Source organism: Crinia signifera, chromosome 9 (genome assembly GCF_055691185.1).
Source record: "Crinia signifera chromosome 9, ASM5569118v1, whole genome shotgun sequence".
In the NCBI taxonomy this organism is placed as follows: Eukaryota; Metazoa; Chordata; class Amphibia; order Anura; family Myobatrachidae; genus Crinia; species Crinia signifera.
Genome location: NC_139225.1, coordinates 16,296,448 through 16,323,148, shown reverse-complemented (window position 1 = coordinate 16,323,148; position 26,701 = coordinate 16,296,448). Strand labels below are relative to the sequence as shown.

Genomic DNA, 26,701 nt, shown 5'->3' with positions numbered 1-26,701 from the left:
AGAGGTTGGAGAGGTCTGGATGCCATCTATATCGCCAGCGGATGTCAGCGTTGGTGCAGAATGTATATGTAGGACCTTCTTCAGGTCTGTTCGCATATTGCCTGCGTTCACACGGGGTCCGATGTTTGCACTTTGCCCAGGTGCATTTCTGCACATGTGCACACGCAGGGCGAACAGACTGGTCACCGGGTGCACACACCCAGGACAGTGGGCGGGGGGCGGAGTGGGGCGCTGGGCATTCTCATGGTAATGAGGCCATGATGCGGGTGCGGGGGGCGGGCATTTGACATCACCAGACATCAGCTGCCCGCCCACTTCCTCCCAAGCATGCACGTATATGTAAGGTTGCTCAGAGCAACGCCAGCATCTCCCCTATTCCCAAACTCCACGGCCTGGGTGGCCCCCTGTCTCCTTTACCCCCCACGTCCAATCTTGCTCAGTCCCAACGGATTCCACACTGCACCATCGCTCACATTAGACCCTGACGTTACCACCCATGTGGAGCACGGAGAGGGGGCGCAGGACACAATTTCGGGTCCATGTGCTGAAATCTACAAATTAACGCAATTTATAAAGCAAAACAAAAAAACCATGTCGACCTTTTCATGTGTCAACCATTTTCATGTCGATCTCTTGCTTGTGTTGACCGTTTGTCTATGCCAACCTTGTGCATGTTGACTATATGGGCTCAACCTACACACTGTCGCCCTTTTGACTCTCAGCATTTTACACTGCAGCTGATGTTGCGTCCCTGTATTATTGGTTGCTGTATGTAAGGCGCTGCTGACGCCTGTGGCGCCCTATAAATAACGTCTAATAATGATAAAATAATGGAGGACGCCATTTTATAACTTCATTGCACCACAGCATTGGTGAAAAGGGTGCAAGGGTCTTGCCTAAAATTGGAGGGGGTCCACCATGGGTGCATGGTGCAGTTCTCTTAAACCACCCTGGCATGGGCACATTCACCTACACCCCCCTGGCATGGACACAGTTCTCCTACAAGCTATAACTCTGCTGACTCTACAGCCCCCCCCCCCCCCCCCCCCCCCCCCATGTCCTGGGCAGGTGGGTGGGAACACTTTCTTTGGGATTTGGATCAATACGGTCTTGGCTATTGGTCAGATTTTGTGCTGGGACATTGACCCCTGTGTACAGATGTGTATCCCCAGCGAGCACACAGTACACACAGGCTGCAGCTAGCAGTGACCACAGCAGATTCTCTCCCAGCGACCATGAAGACGTACATATATCTCCTCGCTACTGTCCTGGCCACGGCAGCCACTGACCAGGCGCAGACCGATGTCCCCACGCAGGAGAATTTCGATGTCACTAAGGTAAGGACCACAGCAGGACCACAATGCTGATCATTATCACCAGAAATAAGCCTCAGAGCAATGTTTCCAACGAGATCATTTATTATTAGTTATTATACTATAATCTGATGTAATCTCTGTATTATATTATGGTCGCCAGGACAGTGACGCTTAGGCGCAGTGGGGTAATGTTTCAGAATCATTGGATGTTAGTTGACTGGTCACCAACATAACAGTAATGTCACCACCTCTGCACAAACACCTGAATTCCCCCATAGAGGTGAGGAGCAGTGTTGCCTTTGATTATATAGGATAAGAAATTTCCATTGTAATATTTAATTGAACCGTTCCCCTCCCTTAGCATTTGCTGTACTAAGCAGGGCCCAGGCAGGGAGAAATTAGCCAATTGCCTTCATTGTTACTTGGGACCCTCCATGTTGTTCTGTCATTTCTGACGGGCTGGTAACTGGTACTCTGTAAGCAGAATGATACCCCATTTATACAACAAAACAAATTACCGGGCTAAAGCTTTTCAACCCGGTAATTTTCCGGAAAACCTGTTTTTTTTTGTTGGTGTGAAAGGGTGAACACGGGTCTTAAATCCCTGCACTCCGATCCTGCTCTTGACCAAAATCGGAGTGCCAGGATTTAAGACCCGTGTTGACCCTTTCACACCGAAAAAAAAAAAAAAGATTTTCCGGAAAATTACCGGGTTGAAAAGCTTTAGCCCGGTAAATTACCGAGTTGAAAAGCTGTAACCCGGGTGGCGTGAATGGGGTTCATCTGCGCGTGGCAAAATTACCCATCACTTAAAAATGCTGGGTAATTGCCGGGTGGCTGGTGTGAAAGGGGTATTAGTCTCTCTGCAATAGGCATTGGCTGCAGGGCATGCTGGGACATGCAGTTCTACAGCCGTGTCTAGAAAGGGATCTATATCTATCACAGTAAAATGCTCTGATCTGGCTGTGTGCAAACCGTCTAGCCCCAAAGTCTGGCCCACTGGAAGCAGCCAGTTAATCCTTATTACCCCAGGGGCCAGATTCTCTAAGCTTCAAAAATGATAAAATGGAGAGTGATAAACAGCTAGCCAATCAGCTCCTACCTGCCATGTCACAAACTGTGTTTGAAAAATGTCAGACAGGAGCTGATTGGCTGGTGGTTTATCACTCTCCAATTTATCACTTTTGAAGCTTAGAGAATCTGGCCCCAGGTCAGTAGATAAATACTGAGCAGCCGCCCTTGGCGAGGGATTATTGATAAATTCCATCGATAACCATCCTCTGACATTATTAAACTGTTACTGAATAGGCCTCTAAGTTTCTAGGAATGGAAGGATGATAGTGACGTACGCCGGTATCTCTCACCCACCTCATGTCTCTGCCAGATCTTCGGAAAGTGGTACGATATCGCCATCGGCTCCACGTGTAAATGGGTCATGTTATATAAGGACAGCTACAACATGGGGACTCTGGAGCTCAGCGAGGGTCAGACGGACAATGAGATCGGAGTCATCATCACAAGGATGAGGTACGGACAGATGATATTGTATAAGATAAATCCATGGACCTTATTTTGGTCAGGGCTGGCAACAGAAATCTTGGAGCCCTGTATACTGATATTTCTGGGGCATCCCGCCCCCCACAGCCAACTCAGTGTCTGAGTGCTGAGCGGCTGCAGCCTTCTGCTGAACATAGAGAGACCTGGCGGCAGTGCGGAACTGTCAGCACACAGTGCCCGGCGGCCCATCCCAGTCCATACATACAAGGGGCGGTACAGTAAATGGCCAGGCCGCGGGCACACAGACTCAAAGCTAATAATACAGGTGGGCTGCGGCTGGGACACAGAAATTCTGGGGCCCTTCAGATCGCAGGGGCCAGTCACACGTGTCCCCCATGACCCCCTATCGTCTGCCCTGATTCTGGTCCACACACAGTGCTGCGAATTTCGCAGCATTGCGTGTGGACTAAACGCCGCCTGCAGGAATGTCCGTGTCCCCCCCCTTTGCACGCCACGGTTCCCAGCGCGGCTGCAAATGGATGATTTGCATTATTAGTCACTCGCAGCCTTGGGTGCGGGGGAGAAATTGGCGACCAGCGCTCGCAGATCTGAGACACTTCTATGGTGTCCCTGATCTGCCGGCTCCCTGTGCGGGAAGCGGGTGGGCAGCTGACATCCACTGCTTGCCCCCCCACACCCGCGTCACCAGCCCATTTGAATGGAAACACCCAACGTTTCATGGGCTGCGCCCCCTGCCGCTGCCCAAGCTCGCACTGCCAGGTACGAGTGGGATGGTGAACGGGATGTTTTTTTTTTTTTTAAATGACAGTTAAGAGCTTATTGGCTGGTAGTTTATCACTCTCCATTTTATCCCTTTTTGAAGCTTAGTACACCTGGTCCAGGGGGCATTTTCTCCATATAATATAATATAGCTGGCCTAGTAATTCAACCTATAATGGGCGTGGCTTATCAGAAAGTGGGCGTAACTTTACCTAAACACGGACTGATCTGGGCGGGGTTTGGTGGACTGTGGATTATTTTTCCTATGTTATAAATACAATAACAGGCAATGAATCCCCCTACGAACTTCTCTTCCCAGACGCGGAAAGTGCTCCCAATATAATTCCTCCTATGAGAAGACCGATGTTCCTGGGAAATTCAGTCACTTCAATGAAAGTAAGTTCATAGATGTACCGTCCTGTGTCCCTGCGTAGATTGTAAGCTCCTCAGAGCAGGGCCCTCTTCCCTCTTTTCATCAAAGCCCTCTTCTCACAATTCACTTACTGCTCTCCCCTACCCAGTGACCATCTTTTCCCCGCTGGTAAATGCCCATCTCCCACCTAAGGCCACCAGCCCATATTAGTATGCGGACTAATCCCTCACTACTTATATCTAAGCTGCATCTAAGAGAGCCTACATCCTGGCAAAGCGGGTGCCTACGTCCTGGCAAAGCGGGTGCTTACATCCCTGTATATCGGGTGCTTCTATAGAATATATTCCCCATATTTTATGTCTCGGGTGCCCGGGTTGGTGCCCGGCACTGATTATACATACAGACTGCACTCATCGTCTTCTTGTCCCCCCTCCAGAATTTGGTGCGGAACTGAAGACTTACATTGTCTTCACCAATTACTATGAGTACGCGACGCTGCTGATGACTAAAACCAAGAACGGCGAAACCACCAAGATGGCTAAATTGTACGGTGAGTTTGGCGGAAGGATCATGCGTCACACAGCCGCCGTATATATAATTCCTCCCACCCCAATAATACACTACTCTAGCGCTGATTCTGATTTGGGAGTCACTGTGTCTACAATAATGTATGCTGCGGTGCCAGGGGGCAGATTTAATTCAAACATTGTAATTTAGAGGTCTCTTTGGACACACCCAACTGAACCCACTATTTGTTGTGCCCATATTAAAAGTGTGCCAATTCAGGGTGGAGGAATAATTGGAACACACTTTAATTTTGACCCCCCCACCCACATTTTGCTAGAAGCACAATATCGTAATCTGTATCTTCTGTCTGACCTCAGGACGAACCCCGGAGCTTCGGCAGAGCCTTATTGATGACTTCAGACAGTTCGCTTTGGAGCAGGGTGTTCCGGAGGAAGCCATCTTTACTACACACAACAAAGGTCTCTGAGGCCTAATTTTACTGTTGTAGCAGTGGCATAATGAGAAATTTTGCACCACCCACCAGCCAAGAAAAGTTTCTGCCTCCCCCCCTGATACATTATTTATGAGTGGGAGTGGTGGAGTAGAGGGGGGAGTGGAAGAGCAGAGGCGGGAGTGGTGGAGCAGAGGCGGGAGTGGTGGAGCAGAGGGGGGAGTGGCGGAACAGAGGGGGGAGTAGCAGACTAGAGGGGGGGAGTGGCGGAGCAGAGGAGGGGGAGTGGCGGAGCAGAGGGGGGAGTAGCGGAGCAGAGGGGGGAGTAGCAGAACAGAGGGGGGAGTAGCAGAGCAGACAAGGGGGAGTGGTGGAGCAGAGGGGGGGTTGACAGACTAAAGGGGGAGGGGATTGGAAGTGCAGAGTGGGGGTGGCAGACTAGAGGGGGGGGGGGTGTCAAACTAGAGGGGGGTGGGGGGGGGAGAGTGACAGACCAGAGGGGGCGGGGTGTGGCAGACTAGAAGGGGGGTGGGGAATGGCGACACAGCCTGAGGCAGATAAGACTGAAATTGGATTTAATAAAATAAATGACACCAGATGTCTTTATTCTCTATACAGGTGAATGCAGCCCAGGGGACGTGGAGGTGACACACAGGGTAAGCTGTTCCGCACACTGTCGGCAGGAGGCGTCGGCATGTAATAGCGCTATCACTGCTTCCAGGGAAGGAGAGCAGCTCCAGTACATCTGAATCAGGCCCAGTGTCCCCTGTTTACACTATGACATAGGGTGCCCCCATTACAAATGATGCCACCATAGAGCGCCCACCTTACCATTATACATCCACTACACACTGAGAGCGTAATGTCCCACAATACAGGCTGGGAAATGGATCACAGGCAAATCTGGGAGATTGGTATTCAACCTTATAACCTAATCCCAGGCCCTGCAATGCCCCTGACAAGGCCGGATTAAGGGGGGGGGGGGAGAGAACAGGGGGTCAGTACCCCTGGGCCCCCCCTCTAGCTAGGGGCCTCCTGTGGTCCGCATGTATTAAAAAAAAGGTACTTGTGTATTATCACGGCGCCCCGATATTAAGTTGCACGACTTTTAATCGCATCGCATGCCATACACCCGATGCACACCGCTGCAATGCGATTTTCAATTGTAGAAGCACCCTACTCGATTTTAAATTGTATAAGCACCCTAATGGGTGCTTGCAATGTTAGCTGCACCCCCACGCCACCCCAAGTATGAACGCCAACCCAAAGCGTGGCGAGCGCAGTGAGCCCGCCAGGGGCAGCGGTACGCGTCCTACGACCTTTTCATACCCCCACGATCCACGTTGGCATGGAGTTGAATTTATATAGTGTGGTGAGCGCAGCGAGCCACTGAGCCCGAAGCGTGGCGACCGCAGCGAGCCCCGCGAGGGGACGCGTATTACATGTATTCCGCATCCCCTCGCGGGGCGCGCTGCGCTCGCCACGCTTCGGGCTCAGTGGCTCGATGCGCTCGGCACACTATATAAAATCAACTCCACGCCGACGTGCATAGTGGGGGTATGAAAAGGTCGTAGGACGCGTACCGCCGCCCCTCGCGGGCTCGCTACGCTCGCCATGCTTCGGGTTCACGTTCATAGTGGTGGTGGCGTGGGGGTGCATTTATCATTGTAAGCCCTCATTAGGGTGCTTATACAATTTAAAATCGCATCGTATCGCATTGTATGCCATATACAATGCTATACAAATTTAACATTGTATGACATCGGGGGAAATCTCGTCGCATCACATCGCATACCTTATGGTCTGCGATGCGATGGGCGCCGTGATAATACACAAGTACCAAAAAAAAGTATTTGGGGTAGTGCTGCAGCTTCACCTATCTGCCGATGTGACAATGATTAATGGTGCTGAGCATCGGGTAATGCAGTGCATTACTGGGAGTTGACTAAGTCTCATGAGACTTTGCACAAGAGGTCAGAGTCGGAGAGGCTTGCGCTGCGCTCTGATCAGTGGAGCTCAATACATGCTTCTTAGGCCCATGGAGGACAGCAGCAGCAGCCTCATCATGGGAGGGTTTTTAATCAGAGGCAACACTGAGCCTGTGAGGTCTCCTACAGAGTAATGTACAGAGGGACAGTGTAATATTCTCCCGTGAAGTTTGTGGCCAGTATTGAGTGGGATGGGGCCAAAGAAGTGGGATGGGGCCAAAGAACCCGGACCTCCTCCAAAAATATGAATGGAGTTGAGTGGCTGGTGGGGGAGGGGGGGAGGGTTTATATCGGTCATAAACCTCCATCATTTCTATTGTAACTACACGTGACTATTCACAGAGAGCCCAGAGAGCGGCCGTTAACGAGGAAGAGGAGGGATCCGGAGGAGTGGCCAATAACCCATTCACCAAAAACCGGGCAGGTGGGTGTATCAGTGTCTCATCGTCGCAGACATGTGGGAAATGCAGAAGTACAGAATGTGCAACACCAGACCCGACCAAAGGCTGGTCATCATAAAGCCTTCCCCACAACTCCCATTGGCTAGTTTCATGGGGCAGGGTGATTGACTATAGGCTGAGCGCTGCCGCTGTTCATTCTATAGTAAGCCATCCAGCACATATCTCACATACAACTGTACATGTATATTAATGTGTTCTGGCCCGCTCCCCCTGCAGTCTTTGGTCAGCACTGCAGCCTAGGGGCAGCCGCCTTCGCTGAGCGACACATGAAGTGAGGACTGTCCCAGTGACCCTTCCTGTGGACTGATTAGAGGGGCAGCCCCAAGTGATGGTAGGCTGGACTGTCGGGTGACAATGGTTTTACTTTTCCTTGCATGTAAATCCCCGCCTGGGCTATAATCTGTTCTGCAGTCAGGACTGTAACTAGGGTGGTGAGGAGGTGCCACCGCACATAGCGCTGCAGGGAAAGGGTCGCTGTTGGCGGTACTTGTTAATTAATTAGTTCTAATGGCTTTTACTTGTAGCCTCCCTTCTCTTTGAAGCCCTAACTGCCCCCCATCTCCTAACCCCACCCCTTCTGTCACTAATATCTATACAACTTGAGAGCTCTGTGTTATTCAGACAAACTGTCCTTTATTACATTTCAAGATGCTAACACACTTAGGATTCAAACACTCTGTCTGTGGCATTGCAGTCAGACATTCTATTCATGCATAGCTATGCATAGAAAGCTAAAACTCTATTTGAACTTCACCTTCTACTTACAAGTTCCCCAAAAACTTGGTTCCGCTAATGTTAATGTTTCAAATGTATAGAAAATATAAAAAAAAAAATAACCTTTACTTATTTGTGTTATAAAAGGATATGCCCCAAACATTTTCTTTACTACTAATTAATTCTGCGCGTTATCAATTTTTTTTCCTCTCATTTGACTTTATCAGCATTGTAGCTGATCAGATCTATGTAGTGTCTGCAATGGGATTGGACATGTGGCTAGAGACTACATAGATCTGCTCAATTACAGTGCTGATTATTTATAGAAAGCACAAGTAGCTTCATATGGGTAGAAATGTCAGTTTTATGCAGGATCAAATAACTCAACGAGTAGGGTGATTAACTGCATTGCAAAAGGTTATGGGTTTGAATCCTGTGTATTGTAATTGAATAACAAAGAACTATGGGGGTTATTCTAGTTCACTCTTTCTGACAAATTCCTTCTTAGATGGACAAAACCATGTGCACTGCAGGTGGGGCAGATGTTACTTGTGCAGGGAGAATTAGATTTGGGTGGGGTTTTACTTCAAAGTGAGATCTATATTGCAGTGCAAAAATAAATCAGTCAGTATTTTCCCTGCACAGAAACAAAATAACTCACCCAAATCTAATTCTCTCTGCACATTTTACATCTGCCCCCCCCCTGCAGTGCACATGGTTTTGTCCATCTAAGAAGGAATTTGTCAGAAAGAGTGAACCAGAATAATCCCCTATGTGCGGGTGTTTAAGATTCTCTGTCACAGGGCACCAAAAACTGTAGTTACAGCTCTGTGTAAAGAACCTGAGTGTAGCAGCTATGGGTACACTTCATATTTACAGGGGGGTGGTGGTAGTGGATACTGATTAACAGGGCCTGGGATTGAAGGAGGGGCCCAACAAGGGCCTGGGACAGCAGCTGATGTGCAGTGCTTCTTGGAGAATAAATAAATAAAAAGGGAGTGACCAAGGCTCTCTGATTTAGCCACTTTACCAGTACCTGGGCCCTTCAGGTTCTCAACGTCCCAGCAAATGTATGCAATATTTTATATGTATGTAATATTTAAAACAGGTAGTGCGGTTGTAGAGGGTTGTGCGGTGCAACCCTGCTGGTAGGACCCAGCTGTAGAGTCTACTTTTCTATACGCCAAAATATATTTGTTAGACAAAACTCGAAGTGGTTCCCTATAATGTCTGAATTGTCTTCCAGCATCCTGTCTTGTGGCCCCCGCTCCTGGCCCATGCTTGGGATCAAGAATCCGCTATTTCTACAATTCCTCTTCCATGGCCTGTGAGACTTTCCACTACGGCGGCTGCCTCGGAAACTACAATAACTTTGAGACGGAGCGATATTGTCTCCAGACGTGTAGAACAGAAGGTGCGTATATGCGAGGGAATGGCATACATTTCATAGTAATAAGTATCATTCATCCAAACAACATGTCCCACCATCACCCAGAACCTCCAAATCTTCTATCAGCGGGCAAAATATATCACAGAGATAGAAAAAGACTTAGTCTGGAATGCATAGGAGTAATTCTTCCCCCTTTGTCCATGATGTCCCACCATGATCTCATCTTCTCTCTTCTAGCGGCCTGCCGTTTACCCATCGTGACCGGCCCATGCAAGTCATCCCAGGACCGCTGGGCATTCGACTCTACCTTAGGGAAATGTATCACCTTCCAATACGGAGGCTGCAAAGGGAATGGAAATCACTTCTATACGGAGAAGGAATGCAAGGAGTACTGTGGGATACCGGCCAATGGTAGGTAAACGGGACATATTGGTGAACACCAAATTACATTTGTTTATCATTTATCAGTTTTAACTGTTGTTCTCTATGTTCTATTTTCTAGACAATGAAGAATTTATTTAATGAAGAATTGGTGGCTGGAGGGTTCCCGGCACTGTCCTCCCCCTCCTGAACTCATATACTATAGGAGGGTCCAATATGTAGAGAAAATGTAAAATGTCTAAATAAATGGTTTATTATTTCATTATTGGATTGTAATAGGAGTGGTGGCGGTGTCTTTAAATCATGAGCAAGAAGCAACACAGGGATGCCGCTTCCCATCCTGTAGTTCAACAATGACCACAGAGAGTGGGGCAATTCCTGTCCGCTACGCCAATTTCACATGCTGAGCATGGATTGCAGGAATGTGGAACACTAGCTCTTGTAAAACATTTTTATAAATAAACTACTATTGTGTCGTTAGTGCCTGTGTCTATCTTTCATATTTGGCATACCAGAAACTAATGGCGCTACAGTGTGGAATACAGGGAACTGGGGCAATATAGGTTGGCTAGGGATACTACAATATGGAATACTGGAAACCAAGGGTGCTACAGTGTGGGATACTGGAAAATGGAAGCATTAAAGTGTGGCACCCTGGGAACTGGGGCAATACAGATTGGCTTAATGTGAACTGGATGTGGTACAAGTTGGCCTACTGGGAACAAAGGACACTACAGTTTTTCACACTGGGAACTGGAACACCACAGGTTGGTATAATGTGAACCAGGGGTGCTACAGTGTGTCATACAGAGAAGTGGGGTCGCCGCCTCCCCCCCCCCCACTGCGCCCCTGGCACATGCGCATTTGAAAATCATTGTGCTCGCATGTGAATTTGTATGCGAGCGATTGGACCTGAAAAAGATCCACATCGTGGAATATTTGGAACTAGAGGTGCTACAGTATAGCATACCTGGAACAATGTGACCAGCAGACTGGGGCATTTGCCAGAAGTACCAGCTGGCCAATCAAACCTGTTTGTGACCCATAATGGTGCAGTTCCACCCCCTGTGTGTTATATCACATAACAGCACCAAATTAATAAATAACCTGATAGAACCAGGTCACACTTGCTAAAGAGGTCCCAGGGGATGTAAATATATTGTCCTTTGAAGTCTGTATAGAAATAAGAGGGTAAATAAGATTTTACCAGCAGCTATAAACACAAAACTATGGCAAAAATGGAGACTAAGCCAGTTGTGCGTGACATGAGAGCTACAAATGGTATACATACAGTAGGGGTGCGTGTATACAGTGACTGCAAGGGTACAGAATGCAGTGGCAAACGCAGGATTTTCAGAAGGGGGTTTCCAGAGGGGCGGAGCAAAGCACGGAGATGGACACTTAGGTGACCCGGTATATGCCGGGTCAGTTAAAGTATTATAGATAGACCAAATGTATATAAATAATAATAATAATAATTATAATAAATAGAAATAGAAATAAATCACAACAGCGGCACTCGTGGCACAGTGAATGCAGGGGTGCGTGAGGGTTGATGCATTTTTCAATACCAGGGCTTCATCGTGAAGAGCAAAGAACACTGAAATAAAATCACAGAAAAAACTACTTGCCCCCGCATGCCATCACTAAATAAATATATTAAAGACAAACCAGAGCTTCATCATGAAGAGCAAAGAACATTGAAATAAAATCACAGAAAAAAACTACTTGCCCCCGCATGCCATCACTAAATAATTATATTAAAGACAAAATGGCACGAGTTTAAATATATCTGTACAGGCCGTAGTACACAGCGAACATAGGAAATGATTATATACTAGGTGATTCATACGGGCGCTCTTCACACCGGCGTAAGGGGCTGCGCCCCCTTAATTTGTGACCGTTTGTATTGTGAGACATAGGGTTAGAATTGTATGAAAGATGCCTGTATTGCAACTTGAGTTATAGGTGAAATTTGTTAAATAGAGAGCATATGATGTGGAAGGGGGTGTGTATTGTTTTGTTTAATTAAAAAGCGGTTACAGAGTAAGATGTACATTGATAGTAGGGAAGCCAGTCCCGGGGCATATTTTCAATCCCGGAAATCAGGATTGAAAAATGCCCAATCCTGGGATTGACTTCCCTAGTAGAAAAACCCTCCGTGGCCACCCCGCATATTAACTTACGGTGCGGTGCATTTGGGAGAGTGGGCGGTGAAGCTGGGCAGGCTAAGCAGGAGCTGGTGGGTGGGAGCCGGGCGTGCGAAGTAAGGAGCCGGTGGGCGGGAGAGCGGGCACGTTGAAGACAGGTGCCATCAGGGTGGGAAGTGGTTGAAGTTACGGTTCAGGAGAGCAGGAAGCTGGGTAGTGATAGGGGTGTGTGGGCATACGGGACTAAAGAGGAGGGTGGGGGACACTGTGCAGCTTCTGACAGTGGGTGAGGGTCCAGCGTGGCAGCACAAAAGTACAGGAGTCAGTGTCTCCTCCGACTGGGTGGGAGTTAGGGTGCATGAGAGCAGGAGGCTGGGTGGTAAAGCATGATAGGGGTATGTGGGCAACACAGGGTGAGCGGGTCCCCACTGGCGGAAGTTACGGGGCAGGAGAACAGGAGGCAGGGCAGTGATAGAGGTGTGTGGGCATGAGGGGTAGTAAAGGTTTTTGCCTGTTGCAGAGTAGGGATAGGCATTGGTGCAGACGCCATTGATGGTTGGCATTGATGGCGATTTTGCACCCTGCCATCGATAATAGTAAAATATTACTTGGATAACCATCGATTGTTGTAGCTATCGATGGTCATCCATTATATCTGACTGAATAGGCTGTGGGACAATCAGAACTCGGTGGCGGGGCTGTCGGGTGTGGGGGGCGGAGCTATGCTCCGTGTCCCAGCACCATAAAAAAATTTGAAACTTGATCGGTTCTCCTTTGCCATCGATGTAGGAAAATCATCTGGTCCTCCCACAAAAGTGGGTCCTGGCAAAAGTATTCAACATCGGCCATAAACCATCGATGATTTGAAATCATTGATGGTGGATGGGCATCCCTAGAACTGGAGGAGGGTGGGGGACAGTATGCAGCTCCCGGCAGTGAGGGAGTGTCTCCTCCCACTGGCAGGGAGTAAGGGGGTGCATAAGAGCAGGAGGCTGTATAATAGTGGTATGTGGGGGGGGAGGGGGTACCGCGAATTGCTGGGGGGTGTGTGGTGTGGGGGGAATGCCGCGAATCGGGGGAGGGGGGGTGGGGGCTGTGAATCGCGGGAGGATGTTTCGAGGGGGGGTGGGGAGTGGCGCGAATCGCGGGAGGGGGGGTTGCGGGGGGGTTTAGAGGGGGTGCAGCGAATCGCGGGAGGGGTGGGGTCGCGAGGGGGGGGGTGGGGAGTGCCGCAAATCGTGGGAGGGGGGTCGCAGGGGGGGGGGGAGTGCCTGGTGCGGGAGGGCACTCCCCCAAACTGGTATGTTTGTGTTACAATGAAAAAGTTGACACATGTCGACTCCTGTGAATTGAGTGTCCTGCTTTTTAAAGTAGAAAAAAAACACTTACTGAATGGGTGTAGATGGTTATAAAATAACTACCTTGACTTATATAACCAGGTATTAGAATGAATCTTACCTTAAATGAAACCAACCTTTACATGTTGAGAAGTGTAGAAAGATAAGGTTCCAATGTGTTTGCGTGCTGTATGTGTGGCTTGCAGGTAGTGAAATAATGGTTTTCACTTAATAGCCTGCAGCATTAATTATTACATTCAGGTGTATGTGTTTGAGTAGTAATCAGCGTTAATTAGCAGACCCAGGCGTCCGCTCTCATGCGGTATCTGTAGGGGTGGTCTGGAGCTATCTTTGGCGTCCGCCTGTTTTTGGGCCAAAATGCACGGTGCGTTCGCCGATTGAGGCGGTTGTGGCACCGTGCATTTTGTGTGCACACCCCCCCCCGTGTACGCCCATGTTTACGCCCAGTTTCCCCTCATTATTCTGGCCACTCCCATAAAAACGCCCACATGCCGCCCACAATGACCGTGCTCTTGCGGACAGGTTTTTTCGCACGGAGAGACCCGTCTGTGATACGCATGCGCAGATGAAAAAAAAAAGCCCGATCCGACCGTGTACGGTCCTACCGCACCAACCAGAATAAACCCCTAAGTACCAGCCAATCAGCTCCTTTCATGCTACAGGCTGTTTGAAAAATTCAAGAGCTGATTGGCTGGTACTATTTCCCTCTCCAAACTTTGATATCATATATTTGTATTCTCAGCCGCAACTAGGGACGGCCATTGGGACCAGATTTGCACCAAGCTTTGCAAACCTCTATATGGGCCGCCTAGAGCAGGGCTGGGCAACACCGGCCCTCCAGATGTTAATGAACTACACATCCCAGGATGCTTTGCATTAGTTTTGCTATGTGGCCATGCTGAAACTGATGCAAGGCATGCTGGGATGTGTAGTTCATCAACATGTGGAGGGCCGGTGTTGCCCAGCCCAGGCCTAGAGGAACAACCTATATGGGGCGGTCCATATAGAGAGAATCTGGTCCTCTATGGCCGTTTCATAGACGACCTCTTTATCATTTGGAATGGGGGTCCCACAAAAGCTTTGGAATTTGTTAATTTTCTTAACACTAATACTTTCAACTTAATTTTCACTCACACGTTTAGTTTATCTTCGGTTAACTTTCTGGATATCACATTCTCTGTTTCACATAATAAATTGATTTCTTCCAATTATATGAAACCAGTCGCAACAGGGAACTACTTACATTTCAAAAGTAGTCATCATAAACCCTGGATCCGAAATATCCCAAAAAAACAAATTCTCAGATTGAGACGGAATTGTACGTCAGACAAAGGGCTGTATTCAATGAGAAATATTCTCCGTGCATGGCGAGAGACTTTTTCTCTCGCCATGCACTCGCCCTGTTCCGGAGGGCTCGCTGCCACTCCTGCTCCCACTATTCAATGTGCGTCCGTGGCAGGGAGCTGGCAGGGAGCCGGGGGACGGTGGCAGCCAGGGAGATTAAAGTCTCCCTGGCTGCCCCAGAACATATGTGGAGGGGAGGAGGGCTCCCCGGGACCCATTCAGCACAAGCTGCCCACCCCCCCCCCCCCTATAGCCAGCGGGGGACCCAGTATTCACTGCACCCGATCGTGCATATGTAATGATCGGGTGCAGTGAATATATGAATATCTAATGAGCGGCTCGAGAGCTCTGGCCCCCTGCTGGCTGCTCTGTGTAAAAAAAAAAAATATATATATTTTTTAAATTAACTATATATTCATGTGCTATAAGCACATGAATAAAAATAGCATGCCCCTTCACAGAAAAAAAATCCTAATTTTTTGACACCAAAATAAAAAAAAAAACCTTTTAGTTTAAAAGTTCACATTCCAGTTCTCCATGAAAAGATGGAGAATTGCTACACGGAGAGAGACGGCGAAAATCACTTAGAAAGACGGCGAAAATATCACATTGGGCAGTATTCAATGAGAAAAGTTCTGTTTTGTGGAGAATTTGTGCTTTGTTCGCCTTGGACGGAGCATTTTGCTCTCCAAAAGCGAGCAACCCTATTCAATGTGAAATATTCGCCGTCTTTCTAAGTGATTTTCGCCGTCTCTCTCCGTGTAGAAATTCTCCATCTTTTGATGGAGAGCTGGAATGTGAACTTTTAATCTAAAAGGGTTTTTTTTTAATTTTGGTGTAAAAAAATCAGGTTTTTTTTCTGTGAAGGGGCATGTTATTTTTATTCATGTGCTTATAGCACATGAATATATATTTAATTAAAAAAAAATGTTAATTTTTTTTTTTTTTTTTTTTTATACACAGAGCAGCCAGCAGGGGGCCGGAGCGCTCGAGCCGCTCATTAGATATTCATATATTCACTGCACCCGATCGTTAATATGCACGATTGGGTGCAGTGAATACTGGGTCACCCGCTGGCTATAGGGGGGGGGGGCAGCCTGTGCTGCCTGGGTCCCGGGGGGGCCCCCTACCCTCCACATATGTTCTGGGGCATCCAGGGAGACTTTAATCTCCCTGGATGCCACCGTCCCACGGCTCCCTGTCAGCTCCCTGCCGCGGACGCTCGTCCGCTGCAGGGGTTAAGACTCGCTGTGAGTGGCGGCGAGTCTTAAATACATTGAATAGTGGGAGCAGGAGGCTCCGGAACACGGAGAGTGCATGGCGAGAGAAAAAATCTCTCGCCATGCACAGAGAATTTTCTTCATTGAATACTGCCCATTAAATAGGGTGGTTCACTTTTGGAGAGCAAAATGCTCCTTCCATCGCGAAAATAGCACAAACTCGCCATTAAACACGGCAAATTTTTCTCATTGAATATGGCCCAAAGACTTCATGGCTCAATCTGAAGTCATGCTTGGTCATTTTAGAAATAGCGGATACAAAAAAAGGGGTTCGGGGGAGGTGGAGGTAACAATCCGCACACTAATAATTATGACCCTTCTGGTTATTTTGGGTCTACACGAGCCGCCTTTTCATATATTTTCACGGTGGCGGGGGTGCTATCCGGGCAAAATTGGGTAAAGTACAATCGAGGAAGAGGAAAGAGAATTTGCACTATGGATGCAATTGCACACCTAGAAAGATAATTTTTTAAAAGATTTGATACTTTATTGAACTCGTTATTTTAAAAATAAGGGGAGAATTAATCAGTTTTCGTTGAATTTATAAGTCTACGGATAATCTCACCTTATTAGTTGTGAAATTTATTAAGAATTAAAAATAGTTGACACACATGGACAAACTAAACATGTACTGTGATTGGCCAAATGGCGCTTTGGAAAGATTAGAAAGTGTGTATATAGATTTAAAAAATAGGCCTTGAATTCTATGTATAGATATTTAGTTCATACGCTGCCAAATAAACTCTGTGATTTCAATTGGTCTCTGAGTGGTATAATGTTCAAATAAACACCTGCTTGTCTGCAATTGTGTCTATTGTATTATTCATATATATTTCATCATATTTATTGGTTACTGTTTATTTGGTAACATTCTGTGTGGGATAATACACTTCTTATGCAGGGCCTTTGTAATCCTCTGCTGACCTCTTGTGGTAATTAAGCACAATTGTAGTTATATTCCATACAGTTGCAGTTAAATATACTGTTTTTAATATGACCGTTGGTACCCTCAAATAGGGTTTATGGTTATATCTTATTATTTACTCTGCTGTCTAGCAGAATCCGGCCATATGGTTTGGTCCCATTGGTTTTTTAACACATTCTGGGGAATTTCTGCTGAAAAAATTTCCAGTACTGCTTTAAGATCTTAATATATACCAGTTTGTTTTGCAGCTACTGTTTTCCTTGCAGAGGACAGCACAATGGTAGACACGTTCTCTCACAGCCCGCCTAACCACAGTGCTATAGTTAATATGTGGTTTAAACAGTATATTACCTACACAGATTGTAGTTGTTTGCCACAGCCTGCTAGATAGTCTTCAAATAGGACAACTGTCATAAATTTATTGCAGGGGACAGTACAGTGGTAGGCACGGTCTCTCACAGCCTGCCTGTCCACAGTACTATTGTGAGTGTGTGGTTTAGACAGTATATTGCCTGCACAAGTGGTGGCTGTTTAATCCAGTCTGCTAGTTAGCCTTTAAAAGGGATTATAGCTCAATGAGGTCTTTACACTCAGGATATGAGATCGTTATCAGGGTACCATTATTTACCACGACATATAGTAGGGTTATGTTATCGACTGCATACTCTCTCACTGTAAGCAGTTAATATTCATAAACACTGATCAATATCTGCCCTTGTGGGTTCAGTGTTAAATTTCTAGTCCCTTTTCTCTATATGTCCAGATAGAGTTGAGTCACTGTCTCACATTGGTGGTTAGCAGGGTACCATTATTTGCCAAAACATATAGCAGGGTTATATTATCAATTGCATACTCTCTCACTGTGTGCAGTTAATATTCATAAATACTGATCAGTATCTGCCCTAGTGGGTTCAGTATTGACTTTCTAGTCCCTTTTCTCTATATGTCCAGATAGAGGTGAATCACCATCTCACATTGGTAGTGATTTGCTGACCTCTAGTGGTTGGTAAATGGTATTACACCCATTGGAATTTTAACCAGCAATTATGTGGCAACTTAAATCCCAATTATTATTAGCTTATGGGAGTTTGTTTAATACAGGGTTGCCTCCTCCCTTCACAGGGGAGAGAGCGCAGGCCCTTCACTGGGCAAGCTGGTCCCCAGAGTTAGGTGCGTGAACTATAGCAATTTTTCAGATTAATATCACATTTGTTTACAATAACATTACTAGCATAGATAAGCAAGGACCTATTGTCATAATGTCAACACGTGTTTCACAACATGCTTTCTCAAGACACAAGCCGATTGTCATTGATTGAGGATATTTATTAATTCCCAACAGCCAATCATTTGGCCGCCTGGGATCACGTGGTCTGCTTCCTCCTATCATGGTGGCCGCTTCATGCCAGGCTTATTGAGGCTCCTTCCGCCATTCTGTCGGCGTTAGGAGCATGTGACCGGTGTCTGACGTCATTCCGCCGGTCACATGGTCTGTTTGGACCAATTGCGGCTCTATTCTGCCGTACCCGGAAGTGCCCAGCGCTGCTGAGGCACCCCGGACTGTGTATTAGGTATAATTTTCATTTTAATGATGATTCATATTGTAAGTTTAATACTATTCCTGGATCCCTCTTTGTAGTGAATCAGGTGGCGTTCCGTGGAGGATTATCAATCTGTATTGCTACGCTAAGGTCTTCATTATAAGACTGTATTCTGCATGATTTGCCTTACATTATACTGGTTCCGTTATGAACCCTGAGGTCTGGATAATTTTAGAATTGGGTTTAATAAAACTATTTATGCTGTAAGCATCCCCCGCCGGGTTACCTGGCGATGCCCCATAGAAGCCAATGGGCTTCTATCGCAACCCTCCGCCGCCCCGCGCCGACCCCCCGCCGCCCCGCATCGCCCCCTCACCTGTGTCCGGGCAGCACAGCGCTGTGCTGCCCGGACCTGTGACCTCCTCCCTGCACTGATCCTCTTCCGGGTGCAGGGAGGAGGAGAGCCCGGCGCAGCAGCAGCAGCGCCGGGTGTGGGAGGGGAGAGCCGCCGGGACCTGCTGGGACCCGGCGACTCTCACCGCAAAGGACAGCTCTTAACGCAAGAGCTGTCCTTTGCCTTAATTATCCCATATGTTACAGCAAATGTTCCAAATCTGGGGTAGGGCTTATTATCGGGGTAGGTCTAATTATCGGGGAAACACGGTAATCAGTTTTGATACAATTGACTTAGATTATAATGTATGTATTTAATAAGTTTCTACTATGCATCTGTTATGAGAGGACGCGCTGCAATTTAAATGGATTTAAACCAGTTTTTAACACTCTAAATATATGATTATTAAATGATGTTACCAATTGACCAATTATTGAACTGACTCTGGCTTATAAATATGAAGCACTAGGAATGGCTCATTACAGCTTGAAAAAGTCTCCAGCCGTTTGGGAGACGAAACGCGTTGCCCCACTTCCGCCAGTGCTACCAGCAGACTTGATCCTGACTTCTGCCCTCACACTCAGAGACCAGCCGCATCTACATCCAGTCCTCAGTTCCGCCTCCACCGGCGCCGTGGATCTGAGCGATGCTATACCACACGTGAAGCCGCTTGCAGCAGGCAAATTACCCCGGGACACACGGACCTCCAACCACCCACTGAGGTGCCGCTTCAACATCTCTCCAACCAGTGAGTGTTACCTATATCCACATTCATCAGTGATACACCGGGACTCCCGCTGTGTAAACACACCACTAACTTTGCTTCCCCTGCTTATACTAACTCGCAGGCATCAACAGCATAATCTATACTCGCCAACACCTTGCTTGTTAGCCCACTTGCTAAACCAGGTTCTTTGGCTTATTAACTAATTCTGTTGCCCTAGGATACTAACTATCTGTCTCAATCAGCGGCCGTTTCTGAGTGAATTATTGATATAGATCTATACCTTTACACCAGGGCTGGGCAATTGCGGCCCTCCAGATGTTGAGAAACTACACATCCCAGCATGCCTTCCATCAGTTTCAGCATGGCCACATAGCAAAACTAATGCAAAGCATCCTGGGATGTGTAGTTCCTCAACATCTGGAGGGCCGCAATTGCCCAGCCCTGCTTTACACTATCAGCTGGGACGCCAGCAGCCACATCAAGTCTGCTTTTAAACTTATAAAGCTTTTTATTACATTATATTAGTGCAATATATACATGTTTGTGTGTCAAATATATTCCAATTTTTGTTGATTACCCACCTGAATTGTTATTTTTATTATTTATGTCTACATAAAACCTTTTATTGTATACAGCGTGTCCTCCATCATTGTGCACAGCGTGATTAAACCACTTCATATATCTTACTACCACCCCTATTGACAGCGCAGTGTATATTCCCCAAACCCAATACTTGCAAGAGAAAGAAACCTCTTTTTCTCTTTCTTGAGTCTGGCAGACTCCATACACTTGCAGCAGCCATATAGGGTCTAAAAACATACAAAAATACTTTTATTTGAAACCCTATTTTACATCCATTAGCGCCGGGGCTCCTGAGAGATCGGGTCGTCCCCTTCCTATGTGCATGGTTTCGATGTCTGTAAAGCGTCCTGTTGCCACAAGTGGTTGGATCCTCCAATTACCAATCAGAACAGATGTTGCCATCAAAATCTGTACAATAAACGCTCCCATTACTAGATTTACCTGTCTGATCAACATGTGCAGTGGTAATTGCTATACTGTCATTATAACACACATCATCAATAATGGATGTGAATTCAGTACATGATTATGGCCAACAGGTGGCAGCACAAGGCAACATATTAAACAATGTCCCTTTTACACATGACTGTAGCTCATACATACTGTACAGTAGCCTCTTGTCAATATAAAATCACCCATGCTGATGGTCAGGCATGTGCCATGTACATACAGAATTAGAACAGATACAGAGAATGCCACGTGTGATAACACATACATGCAGATTGAGAATAGATCCCAGGAATGCCACGTGTGGTTACACTTACATGCACAATAAGAAGAGATACCGGGAATGCCACGTGTGGTTATACTTACATGTAGACTGAGAACAGATACAGAGAATGCCACGTGTGATAACACATACATGCAGATTGAGAATAGATCCCAGGAATGCCACGTGCGGTTACACTTACATGCACAATAAGAAGAGATACCGGGAATGCCACGTGTGGTTATACTTACATGTAGACTGAGAACAGATACTGAGAATGCCACGTGCGGTTAGACTTACAGGAGAACATCTACTGAGATTGCCACGTCTGGTTACACTTACATGCACAATGAGAACAGATACAGAGATTGCCACGTGTGGTTACACTTAAATGAGAACAGATACTGAGAATGCCACGTGTGGTTACACTTAAATAAAGAATGATAACAGATACAGAGAATGCCACGTGTGGTTACACTTAAATAAAGAATGATAACAGATACAGAGAATGCCACGTGTGGTTACACTTAAATAAAGAATGATAACAGATACAGAGAATGCCACGTGTGGTTACACATAAATAGAGTGAGAACAGATACCGAGAATGCCACGTGTGATTACACTTACATGGAAACAGATGCTGAGATTGCCACGTGTGGTTACACTTACATGCAGTCAGAACAGATACCGGAAATGCCACACATGAGAACAGATACTGAGAATGCCACATGTGGTTACACACATGAGAACAGATACCGGAAATGCCACGTGTGGTTACATTTACAGGAGAACAGCTCCAGAGAATGCCACATGTAGTTACACTTACATGGGAACAGTTACAGAGAATGCCACGTGTGGTTACACTTACATGTAGACATACCAGATACAGATAATGCCACATGTGGTTACACTTACATGTAGATAGAACAGATTCCGGCAATGCTACGTGTGGTAACACTTAAATGCAGAATGATAAGCTACTGATAATGCCACGTATGGTTACACTTACATGTAGACTGATAACAGATACCGGGAATGCCACATGTGGTTACACTTACATACAGGGTGAGAACAGATACTGAGAATGCCACGTGTGGTTACACTTACATGAGAACAGATACTGAGAATTGCAGGTGTGGTTATACTTACATACAAAATGAGAACAGATACCGGGAATGCCACGTGCGGTTACACTTACATGCACAATGAGAAGAAATACCGGGAATGCCACGTGCGGTTATACTTACATGTAGACTGAGAACAGATACTGAGAATACCACGTGTGGTTATACTTACAGGAGAACATCTACTGAGACTGCCACGTGTGATTACACTTACATGCAGTGTGAACACATACTGAGAATGCCACGTGCTGTTACACTTAAATGCAGAATGAGAACAGATACTGAGAATGCCACATGTGATTACACTTACATGAGAAAAGCTACTAAGAATGCCACGTGTGGTTACACTTACATGCAGAGTGTGAAAACATACTGAGAATGCAGCGTATGTTACGCTGCCTGCTAGGGCACAGGAAGCAACTGAAGTCTGGAATTCAGGTGTGAGCCCGTAGCCGGGACCGCCGGTTAGGACGGTCACAGCGGATCCTACACTAACTCTGTTGAGTCCCCGAGGAAGATGGTAAACCCCTGCAGAGCTAGGCTTCACCTGAGGCCGCCGCGTCCGAAGGAGCGAGTTAGGCCCGCTCCGACCCCGATGCAGCCAGGTCTTAGGTGTGGACAAGGGGTAAACGATCACCATGGGGTAGCCCAAGAGGACAGACTAACTACCGGGCCTAACTGGGAAATGACCCCTGACTGCCGGCACCTGGCCAAAATGGGATTGCGACCCAGTCACAGACACAACCTGACAAGGAGGAGTCCCCAGCTAAGTACGCCACAGGGACGGCGACTCCCCAAAACAGGGAAATGGAGGAAGGTGACAATTCCTGCCTAAAAAGACTCTAAAAAGGACAAAAAGAGAGAAAAGATCCCAGAGGGAAAAGAGGGGTACAAAATACAAAAAGAGGATAACAATAAGCCCACAGAGGGGCAAAGCCACGGAGGGCGACAGGAGAAGAAAAGATAGGACCGAGGCTCCAATGGAGCACTTACGTGACCCACGGGAAGATGGAGGCTGTGGGCCAGACGCAGGCTCAGGCAGGAGCAGGTCCTCAGAAGTAAACTTCCACGGAAGGCTGGGAGAGACTGGAACTCTGGAACAGATCTTCCAGGCTAAGGACCGAGGACAAGAAGCCACGGGGACCGGAAATAATAAAGCATACTGCAGCAGTGCAATAAGCTATAACCGGCGTCTGTGTCCAGCAGACGCCGGCTATTTATTTGAAATTAGCGCGCGCTCCCGGCCGCCGGGCGGAAGTTCGGGGACGTTGCCTGGCAACGCCCCGACACCTAGCCTCAGAGTGAGGCTTGTGACGCTGCCTGGCAACGTCCCCCGCCGCGTCACTAAGTGCCGCATCCGCCGTCCGTCCGGGTGCAGCGACTCCCGGACGGTGGCGTGCAACAGCGTATGGTTACAATTACATGCAAAATGAGAACACATACCGAGAATGCCACGTGCAGTTACACATAAATGCAGAACAGATACTGAGAATGACACGTGTGGTTACACTTACATGTATACTGAGAACAGCTACAGAAAATGCCACGTGTGGTTACACTTACATGAGAACAGATGCTGAGATTGCCACGTGTGGTTATACTTACATGCAGACAGAACAGATGCCAAAAATGCCACGTATGGTTACACTAACATGAGAACAGATACTGAGAATGCCACGTGTGGTTACACTTACATACAGAATGAGAACATATACAGAGGATGCCACGTGTGGTTACACATAAATTGAGTGAGAACAGATACCGAGAATGCCACGTGTGGTTACACTTACATGAGAACAGTTACAGAGAATGCCACGTGTGGTTACACTTACATGCAGAACGATAAACTACTAATAATGCCACGTATGGTTACACTTGTAGACTGATAACAGATACCGAGAATGCCACGTGTGGTTACACTTACATACAGAATGAGAACACATACCAAGAATGCCACGTGCAGTTACACATAAATGCAGAACAGATACTGAGAATGACATGTGTGGTTACACTTACATGTATACTGAGAACAGCTACAGAAAATGCCACGTATGGTTACACTAACATGAGAACAGATACTGAGAATGCCATGTGTGGTTACACTTACATACAGAATGAGAACATATACAGAGAATGCCACGTGTGGTTACACATAAATTGAGTGAGAACAGATACCGAGAATGCCACGTGTGGTTACACTTACATGCAGAATGATAAACTACTGATATTGCCACGTATGGTTACACTTGTAGACTGATAACAGATACCGAGAATGCCACGTGTGGTTACATTTACATACAGAATGAGAACAGATACAGAGAATGCCACATGTGGTTACACTTAAATAGAGTGAGAACAGATACCGAGATTGCCACGTGTGGTTACACTTATATGAGAACAGCTACAGAGAATGCCACATGTGGTTACACTTACATGCAGAATGATAAACTACTGATATTGCCACGTATGGTTACACTTGTAGACTGATAACAGATACCGAGAATGCCACGTGTGGTTACATTTACATACAGAATGAGAACAGATACAGAGAATGCCACATGTGGTTACACTTAAATAGAGTGAGAACAGATACCGAGATTGCCACGTGTGGTTACACTTATATGAGAACAGCTACAGAGAATGCCACATGTGGTTACACTTACAAGTAGACAGAACAGATACAGAGAATGCCACATGTGGTTACACTTACATGCAGATAGAACAGATACCGGCATTGCCACGTGCGGTAACACTTAAATGCAGAATGATAAGCTACTGATAATGCCACGTATGGTTACACTTACATGTAAACTGATAACAGATACCGAGAATGCCACGTGTGGTTACACTTATATACAGGGTGAGAACAGATACCAAGAATGCCACGTGTGGTTACACTTACATACAGGGTGAGAACAGATACTGGGAATGCCACGTGTGGTTACACTTACATACAGAATGAGAACAGATACAGAGAATGCCACGTGTGGTTACACTTACATGAGAACAAATAGTGAGAATTCCAGGTGTGGTTATACTTACAGACAAAATGAGAACAGATACCGGGAATGCAACGTGCGGTTACACTTACATGCACAATGAGAAGAGATACCGGAAATGAAAAGTATGGTTATACTTACATGTAGACTGAGAACAGATACTAAGAATGCCACGTGTGGTTACAGTTACAGGAGAACATCTACTGAGACTGCCACGTGTGGTTACGCATACATGCAGAATGAGAACAGATACCGAGACTGCCACATGTGGTTACACTTACAGTAGAACATCTACTGAGACTGTCACGTGTGGTTACACTTACATGCAAAAATGTGAACAGATGAGACTGCCATGTGTGGTTACACTTACATGCAGTGTGAACACATACTGAGAATGCCACGTGCTGTTACACTTAAATGCAGAATGAGAACAGATACTGAGAATGCCACATGTGATTACACTTACATGTAGACTGATAACAGATACCAAGAATGCCACGTGTGGTAACACTTAAAGGCAGAATGATAAACTACTGATAATGCCACATATGGTTACACTTACATGTAGACTGATAACAGATACCAAGAATGCCACGTGTGGTTACAAGGTGAGAACAGACACTGAGAATGCCACGTGTGGTTACACTTACATACAGAATGAGAACAGATACAAAGAATGCCACGTGTGGTTACACTTACATGAGAACAAATAGTGAGAATTCCAGGTGTGGTTACACTTACATGCAGTGTGAACACATACTTAGAATGCCACGTGCTGTTACACTTAAATGCAGAATGAGAACTGATACTGAGAATGCCACATGTGATTACACTTACATGTAGACTGATAACAGATACCAAGAATGCCACGTGTGGTAACACTTAAAGGCAGAATGATAAACTACTGATAATGCCACATATGGTTACACTTACATGTAGACTGATAACAGATACCAAGAATGCCACATGTGGTTACACTTACATACAGGGTGAGAACAGATACCAAGAATGCCACGTGTGGTTACAAGGTGAGAACAGACACTGAGAATGCCACGTGTGGTTACACTTACATACAGAATGAGAACAGATACAAAGAATGCCACGTGTGGTTACACTTACATGAGAACAAATAGTGAGAATTCCAGGTGTGGTTACACTTACATGCAAAAATGAGAACAGATACAGAGACTGCCACGTGTGGTTACACTTACATGCAGTGTGAACACATACTGAGAATGCCACGTGCTGTTACACTTAAATGCAGAATGAGAACAGATACTGAGAATGCCACATGTGACTACACTTACATGAGAAAAGCTACTAAGAATGCCACGTGTGGTTACACTTACATGGAGAGTGTGAACACATATTGAGAATGCAGCGTATGGTTACATTACATGCAAAATGAGAACACATACCGAGAATGCGAGAATGCCACGTGTGGTTACATATAAATAGAGTGAGAACAGATACCGAGAATTCCACGTGTGGTTACACTTACATGCAGATAGAACAGATACAGGCAATGCCACGTGTGGTAACACTTAAATGCAGAATGATAATCTACTGATAATGTCACGTATGGTTACACTTACATGTAGACTGATAACAGATACAGAGAATGCCACATGTGGTTACACTTACATACAGGGTGAGAACAGATCCTGAGAATGCCACGTGTGGTTACACTTACATGAGAACAGATACTGA

The 26,701-nt window shown here is 46.4% G+C and overlaps 1 protein-coding gene across 1 annotated transcript; it reads left to right on the top strand.

Annotated features, from left to right (window-relative positions):
* The first annotated feature begins 1,171 nt into the window (after positions 1–1,171).
* On the top strand, positions 1,172–10,338 carry AMBP (alpha-1-microglobulin/bikunin precursor). The gene is made up of 10 exons (XM_083161163.1): positions 1,172–1,337; positions 2,701–2,843; positions 3,913–3,989; positions 4,403–4,516; positions 4,851–4,952; positions 5,543–5,580; positions 7,255–7,336; positions 9,334–9,501; positions 9,715–9,888; positions 9,980–10,338. The coding sequence occupies exons 1-10, from the start codon at positions 1,236–1,238 to the stop codon at positions 9,997–9,999; spliced, it is 1,020 nt and encodes a 339-aa protein (XP_083017289.1). The 5' UTR covers positions 1,172–1,235; the 3' UTR covers positions 10,000–10,338.
* The last annotated feature ends 16,363 nt before the right edge of the window (positions 10,339–26,701 follow it).